Source organism: Myxocyprinus asiaticus, chromosome 5 (genome assembly GCF_019703515.2).
Source record: "Myxocyprinus asiaticus isolate MX2 ecotype Aquarium Trade chromosome 5, UBuf_Myxa_2, whole genome shotgun sequence".
Classification (NCBI taxonomy): domain Eukaryota; kingdom Metazoa; phylum Chordata; class Actinopteri; order Cypriniformes; family Catostomidae; genus Myxocyprinus; species Myxocyprinus asiaticus.
Genome location: NC_059348.1, coordinates 32,668,890 through 32,695,046, shown reverse-complemented (window position 1 = coordinate 32,695,046; position 26,157 = coordinate 32,668,890). Strand labels below are relative to the sequence as shown.

Below are 26,157 nucleotides of genomic sequence, written 5' to 3'. Positions count from 1 at the left end.
TGCTTCATCTGAGCTGGTCTAATGCCAGGTCTTTGAAAGCACTGGCAGGGTCAGATAAATCATACCTCCATCTCTCTGGGTCTGGAGAATATTGAAGAAAGAAAGGAGAATGAAAGACACACTACCTCTCTTGGTGGATGGGCTTCAGTATTATTCAGTGTCAGGGGCTTGATGATATTAAGGCTGTGCACGGTCACAAAGGAAATGTACAAAATCTACGCTCAAAAAGTGCAAAGAGACAGACACATTACATTTCAAGATCCAGCTACTGGGAACATAAGTGCTTTACAAAAGTTGCAAGAAAAAAAACAAAAAACAAACAAAACAAAAAACAAAACTCTTACAAGTTACCATGGTAACGAAGTGTTTATCTCATGATAACTGTCATAAAATATAGACTATTTATCAGTAGTGTTTATCTCATAATATGATCATTGTCAAAACACCTTTTTTTGCTAAATTGTTTTGCATACACATATAAAAAATTAAAAGACAACCGGTATGACGACTTCTCTGTATACAAATTCAATTCACACATTATTTTCTTCAGTATTCCAGCGGCATGCAAGAAGGTGTTGAAATCACTATTTATATGTAAACACGCATCATTTAGTTTCATGGCCTTCTAAATGATTTAAAACCCAAACAACACTACTTTAAATTATTTTATTCACATCTGAACGAGACTAACCTAGTTCTGATATGCTGATACTGTAAAATTTCCATTGTAGGCTACCCTTTTTAATTCACAATACCTTGACGCAAAACTTGCGGAGACGTCCTCCTTGATTCTTCACACAGAGGATCAGGGCATATTCCAGATAATAATACTACAGTAAGTGTCAACACCAACAAGTCCAGTGTCCTGTCCGGAAACTCTGTAGAACTTCAAATACTTTTATGCAGCTTCAGAAGTGCGTGTCTCCAGTGAACTGATCTAAGAGAGATGCACGGTGACATCAGCGTCTTGTTCAGACACACCCACCTCTATAAATTTAGCTGAAAGACTTGTTAGGCAAGAAAAAAAAAAAAAAAAAAAAAAGTATTTCGGACGAACTTGCGAAATGTGATTTTTTTTTTATTTTATTTTTTTTATTATACATGCGTCTGTTACACCACATTGTTTACTACAGCTGAGAGCAACTTCTGAAAGTCTGAAAACAATTGAGCTGTTTGGTGAGGAGAGCATGGAGCATGTTCTCCTCATCAGTAAAAGGAAAGATGTCAAAAAGGAACATGCACAAGAAATGTAAGTAAACGTTAAATAAAAGCGCATTCCAAAAAAAAAAAAAAAAAAAAAAAAAAAAAACGGTCATGTTTTGGCGGATTTGGCAATTAAGGGGCCATTTACACGACAACGTTTTCAGCTAAAAACGGAAAACTTTTTATGCGTTTTGGCTGTTCGTTTACACGACAACGGCGTTTTGGGGCCTGAAAATGCAAACTTTTGAAAACGGGTTTCAAAGTGCACGTTTTTGAAAACGATGCCGTTATCGTCTCCGTGTAAACGTACAAAAACGCGAATTTGTGAAAACGATGACGTCATGCGCACATGTATTACGTGTTATATAAAGAATGATGGATTGATAGGCATCAATTTGAGATGTATAATTATCAGTATGAACACTGGTGTCTGTGCAAATAACAATAATCAACCATTTATTCATTTGGAGTGTTTTGTATGGAGTGTGAACATTGTACAGTTGGCAGAACCTGCAATTTGAAAATCTTGAAATTAATGTATGGATTCAGATGGGAAAAATGTATTTGTATTTTAAATGTAATTTATTTATTTACTTAATTTGATTTGATGTACCTTTACCCTGCAATTAATTCACCCACCGTTTATGTATATAGCCTATAGATAGAGATGTGATGCCATGTACAGTATTCAATGATATGCTTAGAATATGAAAACATGAGGCAGTGAAAATGCATGTTAGATCCAGTGTACATGAGACCTCTCTCTCTGTCAGAAGATATCCATATATCAGAGTTATGTCTAATATCTAAAACCAGTCAACATCAACAGCTTATGTTAACTTACTCTCCTACCATCCCGAGAGTCAGCAGGGGGAATACAGAAGAAGGCAGGAGATGAAGTGATGGTAAAAATGAGCAGAGTTTATTGAATAATCTGGAGAGTTCAGTCTATAGGCATGCGCGCGAGTACTTCAAAACAACGCGCGAGACATTCAAAACTACAGTGGCGGACAACAGAACTGTGTTTGTGCTGCTCAAGATTTTGAGTTTATTGACGCTTCTCCAGCAAAGTAATTGTAGTAATAATGCAGCCTCATCGTCCGTCCAGACAAAATTGCTCGATGCTTTCGCCATCTTCATTGTTTGTATTCACTGCTTATGTGCGCAGGCGCATAGTGTTTCTTTACAAAGTGGCATCGCCATCTGCTGGCCTGGCATGCATAATACAGCGTTTTTAGTCGTTTTCGCGGATCTGTGTGAACGGGGATCGTTTTTACAACGTTGTCGTCTGTACGCGAAACTTTTCAAAAATGCAAAGGAAAAACTTTTCCGTTTTTAGTACATCGTTGTCGTGTAAACATACCCTAAGACGGCACAGTTTTGCCACATGTATTGGACCTAGATAGGCATTTAAAAGAGTGCCATTTTGAAATGGCACATTTTTGTACATTTCTAGTTGAATACATATTTAAAAAACATGCAAGAAGTGAACATACAAACTGGTGACATATCTGAGCAAGAGTCAGCCAGAGTGAAGTTTCTGTATGGCTGTCAAAACTCAGACCTTAAAGGTTCAGCTACAAACGCACATTATTTTACATTAGGCCTAAGTGCCACATTTCGCACAGCATGCGTTTTATTTTATTTTTTTAATGCGTTTTGCTACAAAACTGGGTTTGAAGGCAAAACTGATCAGTGTAAAACACCACTTGCGCATTGGATCTCAGCTGCACTCGAGTGCAGTCATCTGGAGATGCCATGGTATTGCATTCCCTCTGTACATCTGATATACAAATTAAACTTAAATCAGTGATCACATATCTATATTTATACCACGGGTCTGTTGAATGCTTGATTCTGATTGGTTCACGGACGTTCTAAGGTGTGCAATTATTTTTCAAGGAAACGCACAGCTATAAAGTAGTTCCAGGTCTTGACCGCATAACGGTTCCATATCACTTTGCCAAATTATTTCAAAGAGCCCTACAGGCTACCACAACAAAATAACCATATAAACAAAGTCATTGGTTAAAGTAAATCGGTTAAGAATGTCAAACAATGTCTAAAATATCCTACATATATTTCAATTTCAGTTAAAAAGAGCCCTCATGCTCCCTCGGCTCCCCGCACTTACACACGCTCACACACACACACACGCACACACACACTGAGACTCCAGTCAAGTGACAAATAGAGCCGCACCTCCGCGACTTGATCAATACAACAATTTCTATTATCTGAAATAAATTTTAATGTTTCAATATACTTCGCCCTAATCAGCCTCACATAGCTGTAGTGGAAAACACCACGCTACCCCCTGCCCCCTGTTTCGCTCACACACACACACACACACACACACAGAGAGAGAGTGAGAAAAGCAGCGCAAGCCTCCATTGCTGGTTCGTTGCTGGTTCTAACATGACGTTTTCGAATTAGCAACGAAGGTTTGAGCTGTATTAAAGCTAGATACACTTGGTCAATACAACAGTTTCTATATTATCTGAGATATCTGTGGGAAAAACCCTTGAGCTCCCTCTCTCTCACATACACACACACACACACACACACTCCCACACTCGTGGACACACATTATATGCTTAACGCACACACTTAAGGCCCAAACATACTCGTGAGAGAAAAACGGAGTCGTCATGTCATGTCAGCGCACTCCTGCATCTCAGTGGGGATGAAAAAGAGTTGTTAAGGTTTATAACGGGAATATGGCGATTTTGAAGTGATGTTACTTCTGACAAGAGTTGCAACAAAGAAGGTAATCTCAGAAGTGATCTCTAATAATGCACACCCGAGGTGCAACGGTCACGACACGCGCATTATTTTTCAACAATTCAATGGTCTGTCGTCAGTTATTCCTTACATATACACAACAGTTAGTTCCGATCCTCGAATTTGATTGGACGAGAGATGTTCCATGAGCACTGTTGGTCTCACACCATCATCACTCCGCTTGTGTTTGTGCCATTCTAAACTAAAGTGTATGAGCAGTGCATATGTGTTAAGAGTATGTGTGTCTCTTTACATGTATTTTGTTTTACATTACATATGTTAGGCAGCAGGTGGTGGCAAAAGATCATTTTTGTGTGTAATATGAGCCAGTTAGGTGAGGTGAAGTGAATCCGCATCAGCCAGTGTTTACATACAACAGCTCTTCGTGATCGATTGTATTACTACTACACTACTAAAGCTAGGAAATAGCTTTAAACGGCTTTAAACAAACAACTTCAGCATTAAGGCTCATCACAGCTGAGAGACACAACAGACTGATTAATAACACAACTCATGGCGCTTACCTCTCACCGGAGTTTCCATATTGGAGAGGACGTGCAGTTTAAAATGGCGGAGGACATTGCGGTTTCTATAGGGAAGCACCGGCTACCACGAAATAGGGAGGAATACCCCCACTTGGACGGCTATTTTTCCACTGAGAAAGCTGATCTTCAGAAAGCTGACAGCATTTCTGCTTGGGAGTGGCAACAGGTGATCGCACACGCTCTGTCTCTCTCTCTCTCTCGCTCACACACACACATCCATCCTTGTTTATCCAATAACTTGTTAGAAACAGCACAAGCTGTGATACTATTCCTGAAGTGAAATTTCTGAATTACTAACAAAGGCTTGGATGCATCATTTGGTTTGAACCAGCAACAGCAGATTCTGATCCATCGCGTAAGCAAGCAGTTCCATGCACAAATGCGTTTTATGACCGTACTCAGTTTTTCCAAATTTTTTTTTTAAATTTACTTGTTCATTGAACTGTTGTATATAAGCAATATCACACTCGCAATCGTGCTATTTGGCCCTAAATCAGCACTGCTGTGATTACCTACGGCACTCAGCCTGCGGCCGAATCTCAGCAGTGCTGATGTAGGGCCATATCGCACTTTTGCTCGTGTGATATTGCTTAAATAATTAATCTTACTTAATTATTTGAGTGCGATTATCCAACAAAGGTGGAAATGTTGTATATTAATATATCAACATGATTTTATTACATCTGATTATTTCTCCAATTGTTAATGGAAACAGATTAAGCTAAATGACTGTACAAAGTAGCAATGAAACACTCAACGTTATCCAACCAACAAACATTGAAAATGTCAAGCAGGAACCAGCAACAATAAAATTGTCAGTGCACCTTAATCTGTCTAAAGTCAGGTAATACATATGTTGATGAGTGTAAGAATGGTCTGCTGCAGAGATGAAATATGGGAACACATCAGCAGCATCTTACAAGGCATCTCCTTACACCTCTTTGAAAAAATGCCTTACAGACACACTTAAATAACATGGCATTTAATTGCCTATGAAAACATCTAATGACTTATTGTAACATTGACCAGGCAGGTTGAAGACAATATGATGTGAAGAGCCCAAGAGAAGTTGCAATGACAAACACGAAAGCATCAGAACCAAAACAGACTATAAACATGGACTTGACTTGACTTGACTTGACTTGACTTGACTTGACTTGACTTGACTTGAACTACCACATTACACAATACCTGACAAAGGACAACTGTAAATGAGAGGGCTTAAATACACACACAAGGGTAAACAAGTTAAAAAGACAACCAATGACAAGACAGAACTAATAACAAGGTGACAAGACTAATAAACCAAGAACCAGTGACAAACTAGAACTGATAACAAGACAATGAACCAAACTAATAAACACATGAACAAGAGTGTCACATGACAAGGAAACCACATGACATGGAACAGGAAGCAAGACAACTAATTCAAAATAAAAGTCATGAAAACACAACATGAACAAAATCACATATAGATGTGACATTTATAAAGAACAACATAAATCTATAAAATGTTGTGTTCCATAATAGTTATTCACATTGTTGACTGCTCTGTTTTTTGCTGCTTAATATATTCTCATACATCCATCTCTTTTTGATGGTGCCATTTTGAATTGTATTCAAGATGTTCTGTAATTAAGACTATGTAAATGAGCAGAAACTCGTGTAGTGGAGTTTTTAAAGGTCAAGCTAGAAAATTAATAAAATAAAGTGCAGTCTTTACCAACAGCTGATTCAAGTATTTCACATAACTGTGTACCTTTGGATGAAGGAACAAAAGCAGAGCTAAGCTTACCTGCTCTCTGAGTCGTTCCTGATGGCCCAAGATGACGGAGGCATGATGGGGATACTTCTGTTTCAGGTGCTCAAGAAAGGCATCTTTCTTGTGGTCCATGCTGTAGGATTGCATGACGATTATGTCTCCAGCAGTGCGAGGCCCTCCTACTGTGTGCCTTCTCGGCACAGTTCGGGGGTACAAGGGGTCTGACTGATCACTCTCTTCTGCGCTGTTTAACTTCCTGCTGTGGCTGTCCACATCCTCAGGAGAGCCCAGCCTCTGGATGCTTTTCACTGGCTCTTTGATTAAAGGCATAGGAGAATATACAAAGAAATAAAGATTAGATAGAGACACTTAGTGGGCAGCTGCACTTGGCTCAAGATCTGCAGTTAATTAGTCTGATAAGTGAGGCAAGGCAATGACTAGTTTAGAGTCAGACAGCTGCTGGCCAAGAGAGCAATTATTGAGCAAAGCTGCAAACAGGCCATTTGTTTCCCAATAACAGCTTGCACCTTGCCAAAAAAGGTCTCCGAGCACTCAGTGTGGTGGCTCATCATTGGCTGGGGCTGTCTGCATGGCATTGAGGGCCTCCAGTGGGGAGTCAAAGTACTGAGCAAAATCAGGGGTCATTTCTATCAGGCAATGAGTCAGATGCCTTCAGGGAGAAGGTTGGTTCTACTTTTAGAATTATTATTCAAATGGACAAAATGTTAGCTTGGACATACACATGCTCAATGCAAATAAGCCTCCACAATCTGTCATTATGTGGATGTATCCAAGAGACAAACATAAAAACTCAATATGAGATGCGTAATTTAGGGAACTATTTATTATACTATGATATCAATGTTTCTTGTACAAATGAAACTGTGATTAAGCTTCACAAGTCTCCTGCACAATGGTACTTGGTAAACAGCAAACAATGCACAAAACTGTAAAAGTTTGCTTCTATAAATTAAATTTCCATCTTTCATGGAACCTGTAGTAGGGGAATGAAAAATGGCACAGAGTTTGATATACAACAAGACAGGCATGTGCTGACTCCCTCAAAACATCAGCACAACTTTAAACCATAGCTCTTAAAGACTATTCCCAGGATTGTCAATATTACATTTTTCTTGTGAGTCTGCCAACAGGTTTACTGTAAAGAAACATTGCCTCATTATTGGCTATGACAGATGCATTCCATCACAGGAGGATAATGAGAGACAAGATGTAATCCACTTAATTTCCTTTCTCATGGTGGTCATTTCAACTGGAGTCATAGAGTCTAAAGATTTTGTTAAGGAAAGATTCTAATGCTTTTTGTATCTGAGAAACTTTCATCAGCAGATAGGAAATATGCTATGGTATGTGCAGCACATTAATTATCCTTTAAAGTGCCACTATCTTCCCCATGCTAATAAGCTTCAAAATTAAGGATAAATAAGGCAAATAAAGTGGTTGGACAGAGGTTAGGTCTACAAGAAGGTTTTCTTTTTGTACTTCGATGTGACCTTTACACTGTTGAAAGGACCAACACTGCTGGTCATAAGCAAATGTTGTGTTTTTAATGTTGGTGTGCAGGTGTCCCCATCAGGCTTCTTAGTAAGTGTAACCATCAGGACTTCCTTGGTCAACTAGTGTCTATTGACCTGGAGAACAGCATGGCTGTGCTGGTCCACCAGCTAGACCAGCATAAACCAGCTTGAACCATGGAAATTCATGCTGGTGCAAAATAATCTGTTCAGTGGGGTACTTTGTAGTGTACAAACAAAAAAGCATGCATTCAAGGGCCAAAAAGATTACCCACAGACATTATACTGTGGGGTTTTGACTTCATGTTGGTTGTACTACTGGCCTTGTTCTTGTCCACAGACCAGATAGTCATTAGAGAGATTATGACACAAAGAACAGTGTGTTTCCCTAACACTGGCAGCCTATAAGGTTTAATCTCTTTGGCAGGGGTTGGTTCAAGCCCTGATCCTTTAACTGTCCAGTCCAATTACTTTCTCTGACCCTGACCTGAGCTGTCCTCACCTCACTACTCAGTTATGAAGAAATGAGGGCCATATGGCACATTGAAAGACTGCTTTCCTCACCAAGACATCATGAAAGAAAAATCATCCTGTCAACAAGACTGAAGAGGTTCAGACAGATGAAAATGTTTCCAGTTTGCTTGTCTTTGCACTTATTCCCCATAAAATATATTGCGTAGGGGAAAATGTCTTATTTTTTTTTTGTTTTTTTGCAGAATGTGTCACATATTGTGAATGAGGTCTGTTGAGAAGAACGTATAACTTATTTATCTGTACTAGAGGAGAAATTAAAAAATGTGAAGGCACTTTGCACCTCCACATGCCTTCATGCAGAAGAGAGATGTCCCTGCCTATTTTTTTCACCCATTTGAAATAAATAAATAAAATAAAACCGTGCTTTGTGTGTGATCATCATTAGGATGTCCCCTATGAGAAAGGACATGGTTAGTGCTGTTGAGTGGTCATAGATAACTTGATAGCCAGCTGTTCCTGTGGTGATTATGTATGAATGCCTGATTGTTGTTTCTATTGCAGTAGCCAAACATTTACACTCCCTTGAAAGCTATCACACATGCAGACAGTATTAATAAGTAGTAATAATGCTGCAATTTTTCTCAGAAATGGAGAGAAGGATACTGCTGTTCTAATTTCAATTGTTCATGTTAGATTTTATAGTTCTTTATGATATTTAAATTTGATATCACACATTTTATACCAGGACAAACAACCATTTATGAACCAGTGTTATTTTTATATTTAATCAAATTAGTTTTCTATACATTTTATTTGTGCATATTTTGCCTTATTTAAAAATTGTTTTGGGCTAAAATTTGTGATACTCAATGTGCAAAATGATATAACAACAAATAACACATCTATCTATCTATCTGTCTGTCTGTCTGTCCAGCTGTCCGTCTGTCCGTCTGTCCATCTTCTATATTAGATTTATATTTGTAATACCTTTTAATGACTTCAGAAGAACGAAAGATCTAACATTATCTCCAGCAGCTTTGGATAGCCCCTAGGTATATATCTTTCTGTGCTTTCTCAAATTTCCCAGAAATACTGTGTAAAACATTAATGTTCTTTTAATGTTGTCCAGTTCCATGCATTTTTCTGAGAAAGAGAGAGAAAAAAATATTTTCTTATCCATACACTTCCTTGGAAAACCCTCTTCAGTAAAACAGGCTACCACTGGAGAATATCCAGGCATTGTCTGTCATTTTCCAAGCCTGTGAGGTCACTTCATGGAGAGGATATCCTCTTCTCCATTCACAGGTGTTGCCAGTGGACATGTGGTCCTAAATGGCAAACCTGTATCTCCTCAACTTAAGCATTTTGGTGTGGGCATGTAGAAGTGCAAACCTATAGCATGAGTCATTTCTCAGTTGAAATTCCACCACAAAACATTTGAAAGTCTTACTCTGTCGATTAATCTAAAGGTTCATGTTCATACTGGACTGTATTTAACACATACTGTATGTAATCACTCCACTAAGCTACTAGCCTGGACAATGTTAAGAGGTTGAAGGATTTACAGGATCGGCTTTGAGTTTATTATTTGCTTTCCTCTAAAAATGAAATAAATCTTGATTTCTTTTCCTCTTTCATGAGAGGTGTACTCTTGAGGCATGGGTAGTTTTCCTTTTCATTAAGCATAAAGCAGTCACAAGCCATATAGTCAAGCACTTAATCCACTGTTGAGGGGGCCATTAGAGGGTCAGACAATAGATTCATTGTGTGCTTTTTTCTGAAAGAATAATCAGCCACAGATAGCTACTGTATGAGACAAAAGATAGATCATGTTCTAATATATGACAAATCAATTACCATACCAAAACATGATGAAGGCATCTAATGTAATATAGCACACCTTATAAACAAAAGAGGCACACCCTACAAAAGTAGCAAAGAGCATTTTTGTTCTTACAATTCCTTATTATACTGTCATGAATAGTGTAGTGGCATTTACACAGCCAGGTTATTTATTTCAACATGAAACATCAGAGCAACAAATAATGTTTTCTTTGGCCTACTCAGCTCTGCTTCATGGTGTTGCTCCATGCACTGACAGCAGGGGATTAAAACCACCAATTGCAAACATCTGTTTCTAGTATATTGTGAATTTAAATATCACAACTGATATCTGGCCATTCCATAGCAAGATAGCTTTGTAATTACTTTGGCATTATTTCCACAAGTCAGTGGTCATTTTTCAAAACAGTATTACACACTTATTACATAATTAATTTTATTTATAGGCTAACAACTGTGCAATACAGTATCATCCTTTTTAATACATTTTTATTCATTACTTTTAAGAGCAATTTGAAACAATTATTCTGAAATGTTTGCTATTGAATTAAAATGACTAAATTGAAAGAAGACTGTTGTGTATTGGTTATTAAACCAATCTCATTATACAGTATGTCACAGACACATAATTTAAAACAATTTATATGTTGGTTGTTTGAGAGGAAACATTTACAGCCCTAATAGGGTTTGAATAAAATTAGAGTTGTATTACATTAATAACCTCTTTGGAATTTTGTACTAAGAGGTTTTAAAAATGTACCATTTGCATATGAAAATAATACCTTAAAAATATAAAAAGAGTGAGACATAGGGAGACATTTATAGGGACACAGACATGAGCTGCATTTCATATTCATATTAGTTCATATCACTTACCACATAACTGATGGACAGAGAAAGTAAAGACATCAGCTGTTTTCAAACAGGAAACAAGGACTGTTTTACTCCCTTCTGAAATACACAGGCTATGTACATGAGAATCCGACTAAATGACATCCAGAGTGAGGGACCAGGGTTAGTCATGACTCATGAGACCCACAATGAGACAATGATTTCTCAGAAAAGGCCATTAGTGTTTTCCCAAACTGAGAGTAATGTTTTTTTTTTTTTTTTTTTTTTTTTTTTATGTGACAAGGAAGGCTTTGGCTCATAGCATGAACATCCTAATTATGCCCTTTGACATCATGCTGGCTTGGCTGGAGTGCTTTGTGTCTGCCATCTTGCTATAGTTTGAATGCTCTGACAGCAGTGTATTGTGATTAGTATTCAGTGCAGTGTCTTCAGCTGAGAATCCCCAAGTATTATGTAAAACCAATTCAGCAAAGTCATATTATGTGGGACTTTTTTAATGACTTGCTTTCAATCTGTTTTCAGCACAGCGCTTGTATTCTAGGTGTTGGCGCCTGTGCTAACCATGATAAGCAGCTTTGCATACTTACCTCTCTGCCCTGTTATGGGAAAATTGCATTATCTTCCAAATCCTTAACTGTGTTTGGCATTCACATGTAGTCTAGCAATAAATGCTCTAAAGTTTAATGTAACTCAGGGGACAAACACTATATGAATGAAATAAAGTTAACACATCCATCATTCTCATCAACTGACTTTTACCCTGACCTGTTTGAACAGATCCTCAGGAGGGTGAATTTACACGAATACAAAACTGTAGAGCATGCCACGTAATTCAGTAATACAGTATTTCAAATAATACAGCTAATCCTTGAAATCAGTTTGCTACAAATGGCTCTGATATATCAGTGCCCTCTAGTGTTTAATCAGACTGATAATTTGATTATTGCCTTTAAATATCACACAATTACTGTAATACAGGGCCAAGCCATAGAAATAGTATTCCTTTGCCTTAAAGAATGCAATTCAGAAGAAAAAATCTCTCTGAAAAGAACAGTAATTTGTTAACACTTTACAATAAGGTTCCATTTGTTAACATTAGTTAACAACATTAGTTAACATGAACTAACAATGAACAATACATTCACAACATTTATTAATCTTGGTTAACTTTAATTTCAACATTTAAAAATACATTTTTAAAATCAACTGTTACACATGTTAACATTAGTTAATGCACTATGAACTTAACTAACAATGAACAATTGTCTTTTTAAAAACAAATCGAGAGCTTAATATTAAGTTAGCCATACATATTTAATAATACTTAGCCACAGCCTTTAAAATAGTAACAACAGCTTCTATTAATATGGTGGTTGTAATCTGAGTGTTTTACTTGGCTGTCTATGATCTTTACACTTTGAGAGGAATGCGCCTCGCCTGTTAAGCTTATTCCTGACCTTGCAATTATTTTGGTAGCCCCTCTCACAGTCTTAAAAGTACACAGTGTCCATAGAAACCTGCAAAGTGCTTTATTAGCCAAGAGTATCAATTTTTCAGTGCAGCCACAGCATATTTAAACCACACTCTTCAAATACACTGTTGAACAATCTAAAAAACTCAGCAAACTCAACTTTAGGATGTTCAATTCTGCTTTGATATGATATACTTCCGTAGATGTTCCTTGTCATTCTTCGTTCAGGGTAAAAAAGAAGTTCTAAACAGCCAAGCAACGGTATACTGTTTCCAAATATTCAGACACCCGCCACACCATTGTAGGAGGCATTTTGAAGAACATTTAAATATGAGGATGCTACATGTAAAACCTTAACCAAATGTGTTAAACTAAAATGTGGCGCTAATGTGCTAATATGCCATTATATGCGCCGGTTACACACTGTTACTGTGATTTATAATAATGACACTGATACTATTGAAAAGATAAGTATATATATTACATTATATTCTGATAATGTTCAGAATAAAGACAAAAGAATTATCATGGGCATATCTTACTTTAGACAGATGTGTGAATGGCTTTTGCTGCAGATGGCACATGAGTGAATGGGCACTTGAGAGTATGAGAAGAATTGATTCCTTTAGTAGTCTAATTAAACAAAAATAAATCACATGACATAGTCTTGGAAAATGTCTCTAAGCGAACAATCGTACAGATGTAGGTAAGTTGCACCAGGTCGCTAATAACTACACGCCAATGCGTTCATGTTGACTCATTTAGACTCACTAAACAACATATTGTAAACAGAACTTGTTGTATGCATAAAGGTAGGTGGAGCTCTAGGTCACAATACAGCAATGGTTAAAATGGCAGGTAGGAAATGATAAGAAAGTTGTTTAAACAAATACTAAATGTAAATATTTTATCATCCTGAAGGGATTTAATTAGTCATAATAACTGACTGAATGTACAATATAACACTTATTATTACACAGCTACATACCAAATATTAAATAAATAGGCATGAAATACTGATTTACAATTATTTTATTATGTGAGAAGAAAGAATCTGTAGAGTACTACGAGACACATGAAATTAGCACAGTGTAGAAGACTGGTGGCAGGAACAATGCTCAAATATCCAGTTTAGCAGTCATTATACAAATAATGACATATACAATATTATTTCCTTGCAGAATGCCACATTTGACCAATCAGAAGCAAGTATTCCAGAGTGTTTTTGTTTACATATTTTGCAGCTATACCCCCTTTCCTGCTATTCTATGAGTGGAGAGAATTGGAATCTTCCATTAACTTGGTGCTGCACTTAGCAGATCAGGACACTAGCATCAACACCGGCAGATAGGAAATATCACCCAGCCCAGATCCCCCCTGCACAACCTTTTCCATTCATTCGTCCTTGACTATTTTTCCTGCTCACTTGTGATTTACACACACCCTAACCCAGACTCTCACAATAAACCCAAACCAACACTGGAAAGTGGCCTTAACACATTACTTTGCTGGGCTGACATTTCATCTAGCTTAAGCTGCAGCCCACCCACTGCAACGGCTAACATTTTTGTAATTTAATATTATTTATCTGAAGCTGAGAAATCAGTGATAAACATGGAAAATTAGATAAGCGCATGATGAGGCAGTCATACTTTTTACAATTTTTCAAAGACTAACATTGTGGTTGGCAGATATGAATTCATGAGACTGTTAAAACTCTTTGTGCATACTCAGGAGCAGGTGAAGGTTTGTGGGGCTTTCCATCTATATTAATGGCATTACATCCCTCAAAAGCTCTAAGCTGACTACAGTTGCTGCTTAATTAATGATGCAGCCTTGTGAGGGGAGATGTAAATCCAATTTTTTTTACGCAGGATAAATTGCAACAGGGGAAAAATGTTCCTCAGCTGATATTACACAGCAACTCAACATGGACGACTTATGACCGTTTCGGCAAGCTCATCAGTTTACCAGCATTTCTGCTGTGCAGGAGAGACAGTGACGTTACTTCTGTTTATTTTTCTTTTCTTTAAATTATATCTTTTCCCCCCAAGCTCAGAACAAATCGCTGTCTAGTTCTCTGACGAGCATTATTCATGCAACGAACTTGCATGAGAATGTCAAAGACGGAACACAAATACAGCGATGTGAACTTCAGCCGAGTTAAACCAGGATTCTGGCGCACGATAATATCTATGGACATGCACAGAGAGAAAGCTCATTAGAGTACATCGAACACAGACTATGGAAGCAATGTGAGCAGGCAAGAGCAGCGCCTACACTTGTGATGCTCTGGAGGAGTTTATTCAGTGACTGCTTTAGTTTTTAATGATCTGATCATGGCTTCATGACTTCATTGTTTATTGGGCAGGTTTACATTTTGACCAGCAGACTGATATCAATAACATCAAGTTGATGGGATAGTATTTTTAGTACCCCCAAAATGTAAATTTTGTCATCATTTACTCACTCTCATGTTGTTCCAAACCCATATAACTTTCTTTTTTCCATGGAACACAAAAGGAGAGATTAAGCTGAATGACAGCATCAGTCAACATTCCCAAATATGCAGTTAAAGGAATTTTATAATGAAGCTTATAATTTTATAAATGCACTTGCATTAATTCTTCTGTTAAAACTTATGTATTATTTGAGCTGTAAAGTTGTTTAAATTGTCATTTTTACAGTCGTTTTTGGGTTTAAGTGTTTGTTGACATTACATCGTCATGGTAACAAAGTTGTAAAATTAGCTATAACTTACTAACAGAAAAGGTTAGTAAGTGATTTTATCACATTAAAAGCATGTTTACACACATATCCTTTATGTCTTGTGGCTATACTTTTGAAACAGTGAGTATTTTAACATTCAAATTGGCCCCATTCACTTCCATTATAAGTGCTTCACTGGAACCTAAATTTGTGCTTTTTTTTTTTTTTTTTAAAGAAAAGGAGGAATGAGTCGAAATAAATTTTTGTGGAAATCAACATTATGCCACAAATGCTGTCGACTGAGAACTTGTATTGAACCCGGAATGTTCCTTTAAAAAGTGAATGGTAAATGATGCTAACATATTGCCTAACATTTCCTTTTGTGTTTCACAGAAGAACAAAAGTCATATGGGTTTGGAACATGAGAAGGGGGAGTTAATGATGACATTTTTATTTTTAATTTTTTTGGTGAACTATTCCTTTAACACCTTATAAACACAACTCTGGAAGGTAAAGAGGTGCTAGGCTACAGCAAAAGCATATTGTCAGGATCCAGACACTTCTGTTGGCTTAGTTTATAGTTTTGTGGCTGGATTCTGACATCCATGTTTTATTCTGTCTTGTGTGAACACATGGCTTTGGATTTTGTTGTCATTTTATGTTGTTTTGTGATTGGATCCTGACACTGGTATTGTGTGTGTTAGTATGTGGCTTTGTTTGGGTTTATCATTGCCACATGCTCTTCTGTCTTGAGTGATAACCCCGCCCTCTCATTTGCCTTGTTATCAGTTCATTAGTTGCACCTGCCTTCCTCTTTATTCAAGTCTTGTCTCCAATTGGTTCCTGAAATTCAGTTGGTCTTGTCTTTTATTTTATTTTTGTTTTTGCCTTGCTTTGTTTCTCTCCCTCCTGAGTTTTGGTTTGTATTTTATTTTGAATAAAGCCCTTTTTGAAATTGCATCTGCATTTGGTTCCACCCTCAAATTAACGTGACATATACAGTAGTGGCCAAAAATACTGGCACCCTTGGTAAATATGCGCAAAGAAGGCTGTGAAAAAAATAATGCAGATTTTAGCCTTTTGATCTTTCATTCAAAAATATTCACAAATATCTAACCTTTAATTAAAGTAAAACAATTGAAACAGGGGAAATATCTCATTATTAAATATTTTTCTCCAAAACGCTTTGGCCATAATTATTGGCACCCTTTTATTCAATGCTTTTTGCATCCTCCCTTTGCCAAGATAACATCTCTGAGTCTTCTCTTATAATGCCTAATGAAGTTGGAGAACACATGGCAAGGGATCTGAGACCATTCCTCTATACTGAATATCTATAGATCCTTTAAATTCAGAGGTCTATGTTGGTGGACTCTCATCTTCAGTTCACCCCACAAATTTTCTATGGGGTTCAGGTCAGGGGACTGGGATGGCCATGGCAGGACCTTGATTTTGTGATCAGTGAACCATTTTTGTGTTGATTTTGATGTTTTGGATCATTGTCCTGCTGGAAGATCCAACCAGGGCCCATTGTAAGCTTTCTGGCAGAGGCAGCCAGGTTTTGATTTTTTATCTGGTGGTATTTGATAGAGTCTATGATGCCATGTATCCAAACAAGATATCCAGGACCTCTGGCAGAAAAACAACCCCACAACATTCAAGATCCAGCACCACATTTAACAGTGGGCACTGGATACTTCATCTCTTTGTACGCCAAACCCATCTCTGGTGTTTGCTGCCAAAAAGCTTTTTTTTTTTTCATCTGACCATAAAACCCGGTCGCATTTGAAGTTCCAGTAGTGTCTGGCAAACTGAAGACACTTGAGTTTGTTGTTGGATGAGAGCAGAGGCTTTTTTTTCTTGAAACCCTCCCAAACAACTTGTGGTGATGTAGGTGATGTCTGATATTTTTTTTTAAACCCAACTAATTTCTACAATTCTCCAGCTGTGACCTTTGGAGATTCTTTGGCCACTTGAACCATCCTCCTCACTGTGCGTGGACACACGTCCTTTTCCAGGCCGATTCTTAAGATCTCCAGTTGATTGGAACATGTTCGTTATTGCCCTGATGGTGGAAACGGCATTTTCAATGCTTTGGCTATTTTCTTATAGCAACTTCCCATTTTGTGAAGCTCAACAACCTTTTGCCGCACATCAGAACTATATTCTTTAGTCTAACCCACTGTGATTGATGATTAAGGGAATTTGGCATGTGTGTTACCTCATATTTATACCCCTGTGAAACAGGAAGTCATGGCTGAACAGTTTCATGTTCCTGCACCCAGGTGTACTAAAAAATGTAAAACATTAATGGGAATATACTTCAGATATATTTTACTCATAATAATTTCTAGAGGCGCCAATTATTGTGGTCAATGTATTTTGGAGAAAAATATTTATTTAATAATGAGATATTTTCCCTCTTTTAATGGTTTTACTTCAATTAAAGGTTAGATTTTTGTGAATGTTTTGAATGAAAGATCAAAAGGATAAACAATGTAGATTTTTTTTTTTTTCACAGCCGCCTTTGATCATATTTACCAAGGGTGCCAATATTTTTGGCCACTGCTGTATGTAGTAAGAGTGAATTCTTCCAAACAGACATTTTGGGTGGCAAATCCAACATTAAAAGCTTTGATATTATTATAGCAGATAGTGACAACACATATACTCTGCATACTACAATTATCAGACTAGTTTCTCATAATCTTAAATTTAAATGAGAAAATCCAGCAAACCTATCCAGCACCCACTCACACAAATGCCTCAGCTCAAATTATTTAGGCTGACACATGGCCATCAGCATTTCAACAGACCTCAACAACAATTAAGCCTCATCAGCCAGTGCTATTTTATAGACCATTTAGCTGGCCCATGGTGGAGCCCTGCATTCTACACCATTAGTACAAATGGGACTCAAATTGCTGTTTATGTATTACAAATGACTCATTAGCAAAGAGAGCAGAACCCTCATCGAAGTACTGTGACACTGTCTGTGAGTTACTCTGTGGGCCCACCTTTATCAATCGGCCTATGAAGTTTACTGAAATGTAATCTGGGAAGTTTCCCATTCCAAATGAAGGACTTCGCTAAGTTATCAAATTGCTTGAAATAAGAGAGGGGGACATCTATAGGGAGTGACTGTAGCAGGTAGTTGAATTTTGGAATACAATTCATTTTAATAACATTAACCTTCCCAATCATTGATAAATGTAATGAAGCCCACCTGCCCACATTGCTCGAGAAACCTTTTATTAAAGGGTCAAAATTAACTCTAACTAAATCACACAAATTTTCTGGAAATAAAATACCCAAGTACTTAATGCCCCCCTCCCCAGAACAATAATGGGGAAAGAGGGCCCCTATCCAGAGTAAAATAATCTGAAATTAATCCATTTGTTTGCACGGCCACTACCGGGTGTCTATAAAGTAACTTAATCCATTCAATAAAAGTATTCCCGAACCCATACATTTCCAAAATCTTAAAAAGATAACCCCATTCTACCATATCAAATGCCTTTTCAGCATCAAGTGAGATGGCAGTGACCAGAGTCTAATATTGATGAAACGCCTAATGTTATCAGAAGAGCTGTGGCCCCGAATGAACCCCACCTGATCTGTATGTATAAGAGATGTCATAACTTTACTTAATCGGTTAGCCAAAATTTTTGACAAAATTTTAACGTCTAGCTGGATCAGGGAAATTGGATGGTAACTCTTACACTCTCTTGGATCTTTGTCCTTTTATAAGAATCAGACTGATCCGGGCTTGCGTCATGGTTGGCGGAAGCTTTCCATTCTTTAATGATTCCGTATAAACTTCTAACAAAAGTGGGGCCAGTTCTGTAGCATAAGATCTAAAAAAATTCAGCGGCAAAGCCATCTGGCCCCGGAAACTTGCCTGTAGTTAGGGTCTTAATTACCTCGTCAAGCTCCTCCAAGTTTATCTCAGAATCAAGAATATTTTTTTGCTCAGTCGTCAGTTTAGGGAGATTTAATGATTCCACAAAGTTTCTAATGTCTTCATCAGTAGACGAAGACGTAGATCTATAAAGATCAAGATAGAATTCTTTCAAAGCATTATTAATATTAATGGCCGAGGTAAAAATTTCACCACAAGCAGATTTCACTGAGGGAATAGTAGAAAAAGAATCTCTCTGATATATATATATATATCTAGCCAAAAGCTTCCCTGCTTTGTCCCCCGACTCAAAATATGACCGTCTTTCCCTAAATAACCAAATAGTATTACATCTGTATTTCAATCGGGTCAATTCTCTGAGGCCATCAGACGACATTCGGCACTTCAGTTCTGTCTCTGTACTTTTAATATTCTCTTCCAACTCCACGAGTTCTCATGCTTTGGATTTTTTGATGAATGAGGCATACTGTATGATCCGATTCCTAAGAACCGCCTTAAGTGCCTCCCAAGCCACGCCCACAGAGGACACTGAGGACCAGTCTTTACCATTTGTTGGAAATCAGGATTTTGCAAAAGGGATACATTAAAGCGCCAACTATATGATTTCTTTTTCTCCATATGTGGCAACACTTCTAAACTCACCAGGGCATGATCTGAGACTAAGATGTTTCCAATTGAGCAATCAATGACAGAAGAAATGTGGGACTTATTATAAAACTAAAATGTAATTAAAAATAAAACGTTTTTGAAATTGATGACTTTGACCAAATAATAAAGAAAAGCAGCCACTAAGTGCCCAGCATATAGATGGGAACTCCTTCAATACTGTTTAAAAAGCATCCCAGCGTGATACCTCAAGAAGTTGGTTGAGAAAATGTCAAGAGTACATGTCTGCAAATTTTAGGCAAAGGGTGACTACTTTGAAGATGCTAAAATATAACACAGTTTTGATTTATTTTGGATTTTGTTTAGTCACAACATAATTCCCATAGTTCCATTTATGTTATTCCATAGGTTTGATGACTTTGCTATTATTCTAATATGTTAAAAAAAAAAAAAAAAAACTTTTGACTGGTAGTGTATATAAAAAGTCTATTCTAGAATAAATCTTTTGGACTGCGGGAAAAAATTTATAGTCCCTACCAGATGGGTTTAAAAGTCTCCAAATATCTGTAAGACCAAGATTTTTACACATCCTGTGAAGCGTCAGTGTTTCTCTAGGGGGTTTACACACTTTTGCTTCACTATGATCAAGGACTGAGTCCATCAATAGATTAAAGTCGCCTCCCAATATTATATCATGAGAGGTGCCAGCGGCTTGCAACATACATTCAAAATCTATAAAAAAGCCCTGATCATCAGAGTTAGCTGCATAAATATTAGCCAAAATCAATTTTTGCCCCTGAATATCTGCTAAAACAATAATGACTCTTCCTAATTTATCTTTAATCTGTTTGAGACATTTGAATTTTAGAGGTTTACTTATCAATGTAATGAATCCCCTGCTCTTACTTGAGCTAGTACTAAAGAAAACATGTCCACCCCATATCTTTCCAAATTTTTCAGCTTCCTGCAGGGAAAGATGTGTTTCTTGAAGAAACACTATATCATATTTCTTACATTTAAGAAAATAAATAACCTTCCTTCTTTTTATGGGGTGCCCCAACCCATTCACATTCCACGTGGAGAGAGATAATCCACTCATATTAACATTTGACATTTTGACATATTAGAAAAAATAGATTGTGTGTCAAAAATAAAATTATAAAGACCACATTCCAACTTCCCCCAGAACCAAACAAACAGAAAAAAGGAAAACGTGCGCATTAACCTCACGCATGACAGCGCCAACCATCCATCCCTCTAAACTCAAACAGTCCATGTATGCCTACGAGAGTCCCCGTGACAACTTTGCCGTCAGATTGCTCAAGTCCGGTGTTTCTATACAAATTTTGTGAGACAGAATTACATAACATAAAATAATCTATAAAACAAACTCCAGCCAATAGGCAGAATAAACATAAAGAATGTGTAGATTCATTCACAAAACTGTCTCGAAGGTGTGTTCCTCCACAAAACAAACTCCAGCCTCTAGCAACCAGCACAAACACAAAAAAAAAAAAGCCGTTCAGTTTCCTCGAACAGTCCAACGAATGTTCAGTGAGCTGCAGGGGTGGACTGGCCATTGGGAGAACCGGGACTTTTCCCGGTGGGCCGGCCACGAAGCGGGGCAGAACGGGTGGCGATAAGCTGAAACGGACTGCCGCATTATGCCGAATGTGCCACGACTGGCTGAAGAGGGCCTCAAAACGGTGCCGCTATATGCAGAAAAGGACATCTCAGTTTGGCCAGAAACATCAGTGCAAAAGCGATCTTCCATTTATGTAAGAGATTCTTGCATTCCTTGAATTGATAACGTTTCTCTCTTGTCGAATTCGCAAAGTCTGGGAACAAGAAACTGCTGTGGTTTTTCCAAGAAAGCTCTCCTTTGCTCCTCGCCTCGCGTAACATGATATCTCTCTCAGTGGGACCCTGGGATTTCCAGCATATGGCCTGGAATGTCGAGCAGACTTGGGAAGAGCTCGTCTAGGAACTTCACCATATCTCGACCTTTTTCATGCTCAGGAATTCCAACAATTCGGACGTTGTTTTGCAGGCAACGATTCTCAAGATTTTCCAATTTTTCCAAAACGTGTTCCAAGTCAATCGTGGTCGCTAGCGGATTAGCAGCTAATTCCCTCTCCGATGACTCCAGATAATCAATCCGTCTCTCGACGTCCAACGATCTTGTAACCAACTCAGAATTTCGTCTCCATCGCAGTAATCGATTGACGTATTACAGCCAGATCCTCCAAGTCTGCAACGACTTTCGTCAGCATTGCCAACACATTCATCAATTCATGCCGGATTTCTCCGAATTGAGTCCGGGGCTTTCGGTCTGCTGCTCCGGGGAATCAGCCCGAGCATGTAAGTGTCTTTTAATATCTCCAGAGCCCGAGGATTTTGAATTTTTTGACATATTGTCTTCGTAGAACAGTTAAGAATCAGGGTGTATCGAATCTCACTGGTTTATGACACAAATAGTAATAAAATTAGCAAAGTGCGCAGAGCTTGCCGCTCACACGTCCGCTCCTCGCATCATGTGACTCCCATTACTAACACTTATAATTATTTACCTGTAACAGCTGGTTAATTTTCTAGCTCATATAACAGAAAATGTTCAAATTCCAAACAGGCATCCCTTACAAAACGAACTGTTTATCAGATGGGATTACTATGGTTCTGTAATTTATAGCATGTATATAGTGTTGTAAAGCAGACATTATTCTGGGGATGTATTCTTTGCTAAGAACCAGGATATCCGTGATCTTTCACAGACCGTAATACTTTCAAACAACTTATTTCCTACTACGGAACAAACCTTTTGATTTACAGAGATGACTTCTTTAGTACTAATGCTGGAAATGGCCACTTAGTGGGCCCTATTTTAAGACTGCTACATCTTAAAGGAATAGTTCACCCAAAAATGAAAATTCTCTTATCATTTACTCACACTCATGTAAGATTTTTAGAAGAATATCTCAGCTTTGTAGGACCGCACAATGCAAGTGATTGATGACCAAAACTTTGAAGCTCCAAAAAGCACATAAAGGCAGCACAAATGTAATCCATAAGACTCCAGAGGTTCAATTAATGTCTTTTGAAGCAATCCAATTGGTTTTAAATGAGAACAGACCAAAAACTCACCCTTTTTCATAATAAATGGCAATATCAGCAGTCTTTAAGATTTTTTGCTTGATTACATTTACTAGCACCATCTAGAGCTCTGCACATGCGTCAAGCACAAGGAAGTGTAATCAAGCTTGAAATCATGATCATGCCTAGAGACTGCACTGGCAAGATGTACAGTGAAAAAGGAGTTATATTTTGGTTTGTTCTCACCCAAAACAGATTGGATTGTTTCAGAAGACATAGATTAAACCATTGGAGTCTTATGGATTATTTGTATGCTTCCTTTATGTGCTTTTTGAAGCTTCAAAGTTTCGGTCACCATACACTTGCATTGTATGGACCTACAGAGCTCAGATATTCTTCTAAATCTTTGTGTTCTGCCGACGAAAGAAAGACATGCACATCAGGGATGGGATGAGGCTGAGTAAATAATGAGAGATTTTTGTGTGAACTATTCCTTTAAGTGCAGTGCAGTGCAGTGCTACTGTGATACTTCATATGCTAAAAGTGAGTGGGCATGGCCATGAAGTTTCCATGCAAGTGTGCGATGAGTCTTAGACATTAGTGGGTCTTAGTCACTGGCACAAATATGTACTCCCTTTTGCACCTTTCACACTCACATTATGCAAATGACAATCTTTTTAAATCAAAGCAGAAACTGAGCTGAACACTGTTTCTGTTATTTAACCATACAACACCATCACTCTTGTCTGGTTGACCCACAGAAAACACTTGTGATACATTTCCTTATAGAAATAAAAAGAAAACATTCCCTGAATTTTAAAGATGCTTCTGTGCAGTTGCCATGTACAACATTAAACATTTTCAAGACTTTGCCTCAGTGCAGACTTCACACATGAAACTCATAATTGGAGCCAATTTTTAAATCCACAACCATCTTTTAATTAAGCTACTGCACCAAATCAGCCTTCCAATTTCATAGCATTTATTAACAGAAGTGTTGTTTATATGGTGTGATCATACTATATAATGAAGGGCATTAAATCACTCTTCTACTTTACCTTGTCTTTTAACAGCCAAAGAGGCAGAGAGCTAAGTATAATACAAAGTCCGAAACATATAGTTTTAGACTATACACCTTGTGCTCGTCATGAAAATATATATAAAAAAATCTGAAGTATCTTTCTCTTTACACTGGTTTAACAACAGAAATCTTCAAAAAAGACAGCTAAAAAGTCCAAATAATAGCAGCACTTTCAATTGCCACACACTACAGGCAGGTTCTGCTTGTTAAAGCATGCAATAAATCTCAATGACAAAGTTCAATTTCTACAAAGGAGTTCTAAAGCAGCAAAGACAATCTGAAGACATCAGTGTCACAAGCCACTGTGTTTGTGAAATGTGTGCACCCATAAATTATTTGACTTTTACAGAGGTAATTTAGTTGTATAAAAAACTCACCAGCTCTTAATGTCCTCAGAGTCAGTTTGCATATGTCCTGCTCGGTGTGATACTCATTGCTCACACTACCTCCCTCTACTAAATATGTGAGTGTTTCACCCAGTGCTCAAACCACAGCATTCCCCCAACTGCCCTATAGAGTTTTCCTGAAGTTAGAGTGTGTGAGAGTCTGAGGTGCAGTAAAAAGGAGGGTCTTTTGTCTAATGTCAGAGAACCCAGCCTTTTTTGTAAGCCAAATCCCTATGACCTAATTTATTTACTTGAAGTACCCCCTGAGATTATAAATTATGCTAACCAATCAATAAATATAATACTTTCTTAATATCTTTACATGTTGTTTTAAACAACTTATTTTGAGTATGATTTTTTTTTTTTTTTTGATAGTTTTATTTTTATACATTTGTTTTTTAAAGTTTTCAATTGATATAATATTTATTTGATACATTTCAGAATCAGAATCAGAATCAGCTTTATTGCCAAGTATGCTTACACATACAAGGAATTTGTCTTGGTGACAGGAGCTTCCAGTGTACAACAATACAAAACAGCAACAAGACATAGATAATGATAAAACATAATTAAAAATGTAATTAAAAAATAAATAAAAATTGAATAGAAAATAAAGTATATATAGAATACACAATAAGACTACATATATATATATATATATATATATATATATATATATATATATATATATATATATATATATAGATAGATAGATAGATAGATAGATACACACACATATATACATATATACATATACATACATACACATACATACATATATACATAAATATATACATACATACATACACAAAATTTTTTATTTATGTATATTTATTGTATTCAATTTAATTTGGCATTGGCAGATTAAAACCTTGCAGCTCCATGAAAAACCCTCAGTTGGGAAACACTGGACTAATGGGACAAAAGACCTTAGTTTCAGCTTACTCTTGAAATGGTGCCTCAACTTAGTAAACTATCAGCATTAACAGGACAGAGGTGACAGAGAGATCACTGGCTGAAAAAGGTCAAAGGTCAATCACAATTAGTTAAGAAGTGTTTGTAGTTTCAGAGTGTATTTGGAGACTGGTTATGGCATCAGAGCCTTAAGACAAAGAACGCAGTGAATCCATTGAGAGCTTTCCTTCATGTTTCAAAACACAGCACTCACACTGTCAGTGAGGGCTGAGTTTTCCAGCAATAAACCCTAACTATGACCCTGAACAGACAATAACAGAGGGTTCACCAGCACTTTTAACAATGCTTAAGCAGGAGTGCAGATTGTGTTACATCTCCTAAATGAAGAGGGAGAGAAAAATATGTATCTGTGATATGTTTCTCACAAGATGTCAAAAATTCCACTCTGCATTGTTTTCCATATAATGTTTCCAACACCTGTCCATTGTTTGTAGGAATTGAAAATAGAGGCTTAGTTCTGCTTGTTGGGGTAAATAACCAGTTTCCTTAGCAATTTCCTACACCCTCTCTTCCTGTCCATCCCCAGACAGAGTGAAAGAGAAAGATTCAACAAGACATCAAGACAAAGAAAAAGTGGCTGCTAACAAAACTCTGAAAAAAATTAAAATAATTTTTTTAATTGCCTTAGCAGGTTTGCTGGTCTGAGCTCATTTAAGCTGCTCTTACAGCCTGACCAAGCTGGTGTTAAGCTGGTTTTGTTCGTTGACCCTCCAACTTCGCTGTTTCGCTGGTCCTCCAACCTTACCAGTAGGCAAGTGCCCTAAACCCCTCTAAAATCAGCAAACCAGACCAGCCTGTCTTAAAGCTTGTCTAAAAGCTTAGATAAGCAAACCATCTTAGGCTGGTTTATTCAGCATATTCAGGATTTTTTTGTTTTTGTTTTCTCAGCAGGGATAAGGTTATATCTAAATATATATATATAT

At 37.3% G+C, this 26,157-nt stretch overlaps 1 protein-coding gene across 2 annotated transcripts in view; it reads right to left on the bottom strand.

Annotated features, from left to right (window-relative positions):
• The window catches only part of LOC127440665 (sickle tail protein homolog), a 79,393-nt gene that overhangs the window by 39,911 nt on the left and 13,325 nt on the right, over positions 1-26,157 (bottom strand). Inside the window, exon 2 of one of the 2 annotated variants that reach the window (XM_051697388.1) lies at positions 6,328-6,608. In XM_051697388.1, the coding sequence (XP_051553348.1) occupies positions 6,328-6,608 (281 nt within the window). Of the gene's footprint in view, positions 1-755; positions 914-6,327; positions 6,609-26,157 lie in introns of those variants that run through there. The other variant, XM_051697389.1, reaches the window with a different exon arrangement.